This window comes from Microtus ochrogaster, chromosome 6, assembly GCF_000317375.1.
Source record: "Microtus ochrogaster isolate Prairie Vole_2 chromosome 6, MicOch1.0, whole genome shotgun sequence".
In the NCBI taxonomy this organism is placed as follows: Eukaryota; Metazoa; Chordata; class Mammalia; order Rodentia; family Cricetidae; genus Microtus; species Microtus ochrogaster.
The window spans coordinates 79,279,994-79,283,459 of NC_022013.1; the positions used below are offsets into that span (position 1 = coordinate 79,279,994).

Sequence of the window (3,466 nt, forward strand, 5' to 3'; positions counted from 1 at the left end):
AGACAGAGAGACAGAGACAGAGAGAGACAGAGACAGAGAGAGACAGAGACAGAGAGAGACAGAGACAGAGAGAGACAGAGACACAGAGAGACAGAGACACACACAGAGAGAGACAGAGACAGAGACAGAGACACAGAGAGGAAAAAGACTTGGAAGTCAGGAAGAGGAAGCGGTCCGTGTGAGTGGGAGGGACAAGAGAGAATAATGGGGGTGGATGAGTGGAATCCACTGTGTACACATATGAATGTTATAACCAGGTGTACTACTGGGTTTAAGATGTGTGAGTCATAGGTGTGCTGCTGTGGGTGATTTGTACTTGTGGACTGGTGTGTGATCTATCTAGTCACCACCCACCCACTCCTCACATTGGTCTAGTTCCTCACACACAGGTGCAGTCGGAGCCCTCCTGCTGACTTCAAGGAAGGGCCTCTCTCTAAGAAGAGGGCAGCCATGTACACCCTCTCCTCTCCTTGTCACTGGGACTGGCAGGCACAGCCGACTATGGGTTGCCCTTCTTTTTCTCTTTTAAAAACTTGGGACAAGTTCTTACTGTGTAGCTCAAGCTGTCCTCCGACTCACCAACCTCACGCCCCCCCTCCCCCCCTCCCCCGAGCTCAGATGACGGCCGCACCTGGCTTCTGATAGATTCTGACATCTCATTCTGCTTAGACCCTGGGACTGAGGCAGGAGAATAGAATAACATTTCCCCCGCGCGTCCGGGTCCCTGTGTTGCTTACCAGGAAGGCCCCATGCTTGGGAGAGTTGAGTTTCATCCTCCTGCCTCAGCCTCCCGAGTACCTGGGACTACAGGTCACTGCGCCCGGCTTCCTCCAGGGACTGTCATAGATCCTGTCGTGTGACAGTCTTCAAATGGTCTTTCTGACTCTGGGGCACAATTTTTCTGTTCACTTCCTCTGGGTGGAAGGAGCTAGAGCCCAGTGCAGACACTGCTCAGTTTGTCCTCCCGCTCCTCTTACTTTTGTTTAAGATGGCCCCTCCACCCCAGCACAACCTTTAAAACTCAATTAAACCTTCCGTGTGTGCACCATAGTACGTGTGTGGAGGTCTGACAACAACTGTTTGTTTGTTTTTTTTTTTAATTTGTTTGTTTCTGATCTTTTGAGACATGTTTTCTTTGTGTAGCCATGGCTGTCCCAGAACTCACTCACTAGACCAGGCTGTCCTGGAACTCAGAGCTTCACCTGCCTCTGCCTCCCGAGTCACGGGATTAAAGGCGTGCGCCACCACCACCTGGCCTGAGAACAAGAGTCTTCCTTTTTCTTTTGTGGGTCTGGGGCATCAGGCTAAGGTTGTGATGCTTGTGCAGTAAACACTTTTACCCACTGAGCCTTTCCACTGGCCCCGTTTATTAAATGGTGCTGAGATTATGCACTGTGAGGTGCCTGCTGTCTCTTACGGGCTGTGGCCTGACCCGTTGAGGGCTTGTGGAGTCATCAGTACGGTCAGTGCTTTCTTTCCCACTTCAGTGCAGTCCCACAGTACCTGGCAAGTATTTGGTGAATTATTCTGGAATGAATGACAGGTTCTGAGCTACGGCCCCTCTTCTCCACACTTCTGATATTTGTTTGAGAATTCCCACGCCCAGTAGACTCCAGGGGCCGTTCGGTTAAGCAGCATAGAACAGGCTAAGCCGGGGAGACTCATATTTCCCATGAGTTCCAGTGCCCTGAGCAACCTCAGCGGTTCATGCCCAAATGAGCAGTGCGTGGATGCACGAGGAACAACTGAGATATGCAGAGACAGTAATGACAGGATGCTTGCCAAACAAAAGATGACGGGATTTCTCTAACTCAGATAAAAAGCCCAGACCACAAAACAGGAAATGAACATGGGCAATTTTCATTTGCTTAGATTATGGTTTTAAAGGAAGCATGTTGAGCAAACTCAATTTATAGTTACCAGTTTTACATTTATAAAGTAGACATTACCTTTATTATATTTAATGTGATATTAGGCACAATTATATCATTCTACATGAGGTAAAGTTGATATAACTACCTTGTAGTTACATCCGTGCTTACTATCAGGTTCACGACTACCGGCTCCAAAGTGGTTCGTGACATTTATCATAATGATTTCTTTTTTTTTTTTACTGTGCAAGTGTGAAAGGGACTTCTCATGGTGATGGGCGCCCCATGATTTTTGTATCTCCAGGAATATCAGGCAGGGCTGTTCCAAGGCTTCTCACTAGGCTTCAGGAGTTCCTAGTTTTCAAAAAAATCTCTCCAAGTTATAATTCCCTATTGACAAATATTCCACGATCCTTCTTCCTGGGTTGTTTAGCAGGAGAGAGACCCAGCTCGACTTGTGGTAGTATACTTCGTCTTTCCGCAGAGCCGTTCCCTTGATGATCTCCAGAGCACATTCCTCCTTGGGGGCGGCTTCGGCCACGAACACGCCAGAGGTCGCCTTCATGGCTGTTTCTGTGGGACCACAGAAAAGACTGGAGTTATTCAGGGTTAGCAGAGCTTAAGTGACGGAGACTCCTCAACCCCTAACTGTTAGGTACCGTGTGCCCATGTCTGAGCCCTACAGGCCCTCTGGGGGACACTTGGTCAACTGGATATGCCAAGTATGGGCAAAGGGTCTGTGGGGCAGTGGAGATGACAGCTTGGGGGTCCAGATGCTCTTCCCTGGGTGCTTTGGTTGGGGTGACACACTAACATGGGGGGTGCAGAGTGAGATGAAGGAGCTGGTGGAGAATGTAGATGGCAAAGGAGAATGTGGTGCTTTCCAGATGGGAAGAGTGGAGCCAAGCTTTGGCTCTGTCCTCCCAGCCCTGACCCAGCTGCAGAGAAGGAGCTGGCAGGAATTATTCTGTCTTCCTCTGTTGTCATGCCCTTCAGGCACAACTTTCCTCCCTTCTTCTCCACACTATTTGACTTCCAGTTCTGTTCTCACTATTTAGTCCTTTTTTTTTTTTTTTTTTTTGGTGACAAGGTCTCGTGTAGTCCAGGCTGACCTCAAACTCAATATATAGTTGAGAATGACTCTGACTATCTGATTCTTCTGGATCTACCTCCTGAGTGCCAGGATTACAGGTGTGTTCCACCACACACAGTGATGTGGAACTAGGAATCACACCCAGGCCACACGGGTCCTAGGCAAGCACTCTAACAATGGAGCCACAGCCCAGATCATCCATCACACAGCCCTAGATGTATGTTCTAGATAAATGTGTAAATATCGAACTCACTGTTCCTGTAGGTACCTCACCTTTCCTGAATATCACGCATAGCCCCGTGTAATGACCAGAGATGAGTACCGTAGATCTAGTAGATTCAGCACAATGTCACTGGCTTTTTTTTTTTTTAAAAACTAGTTTCCCCTTTATGCTCTGGGATTGTGTCCAGGAGCACACTCAGTACTAATTTCTCCATTTTTTTTTTTTAGTCTGTGAAGGTTCTTCCTCTCTCTCTCTCTCTCTCTCTCTCTCTCTCTCTCT

The 3,466-nt window shown here is 48.2% G+C and overlaps 2 protein-coding genes across 3 annotated transcripts in view; one reads left to right on the forward strand and one right to left on the reverse strand.

The window, feature by feature from the left end:
* The window catches only part of C6H1orf74 (chromosome 6 C1orf74 homolog), a 69,206-nt gene that overhangs the window by 47,299 nt on the left and 18,441 nt on the right, over positions 1–3,466 (forward strand). The gene's annotated exons all lie outside the window — the stretch shown is intronic.
* Positions 1,929–3,466, reverse strand: part of Hsd11b1 (hydroxysteroid 11-beta dehydrogenase 1) — a 46,888-nt gene continuing 45,350 nt past the window's right edge. For both annotated transcript variants that reach the window (XM_005348908.3, XM_013346946.2), the window contains one exon: positions 1,929–2,444. In XM_005348908.3, coding sequence (XP_005348965.1) covers positions 2,233–2,444 — 212 coding nt within the window. In that variant the 3' untranslated portion in view covers positions 1,929–2,232. The remainder of the gene's footprint in view (positions 2,445–3,466) is intronic.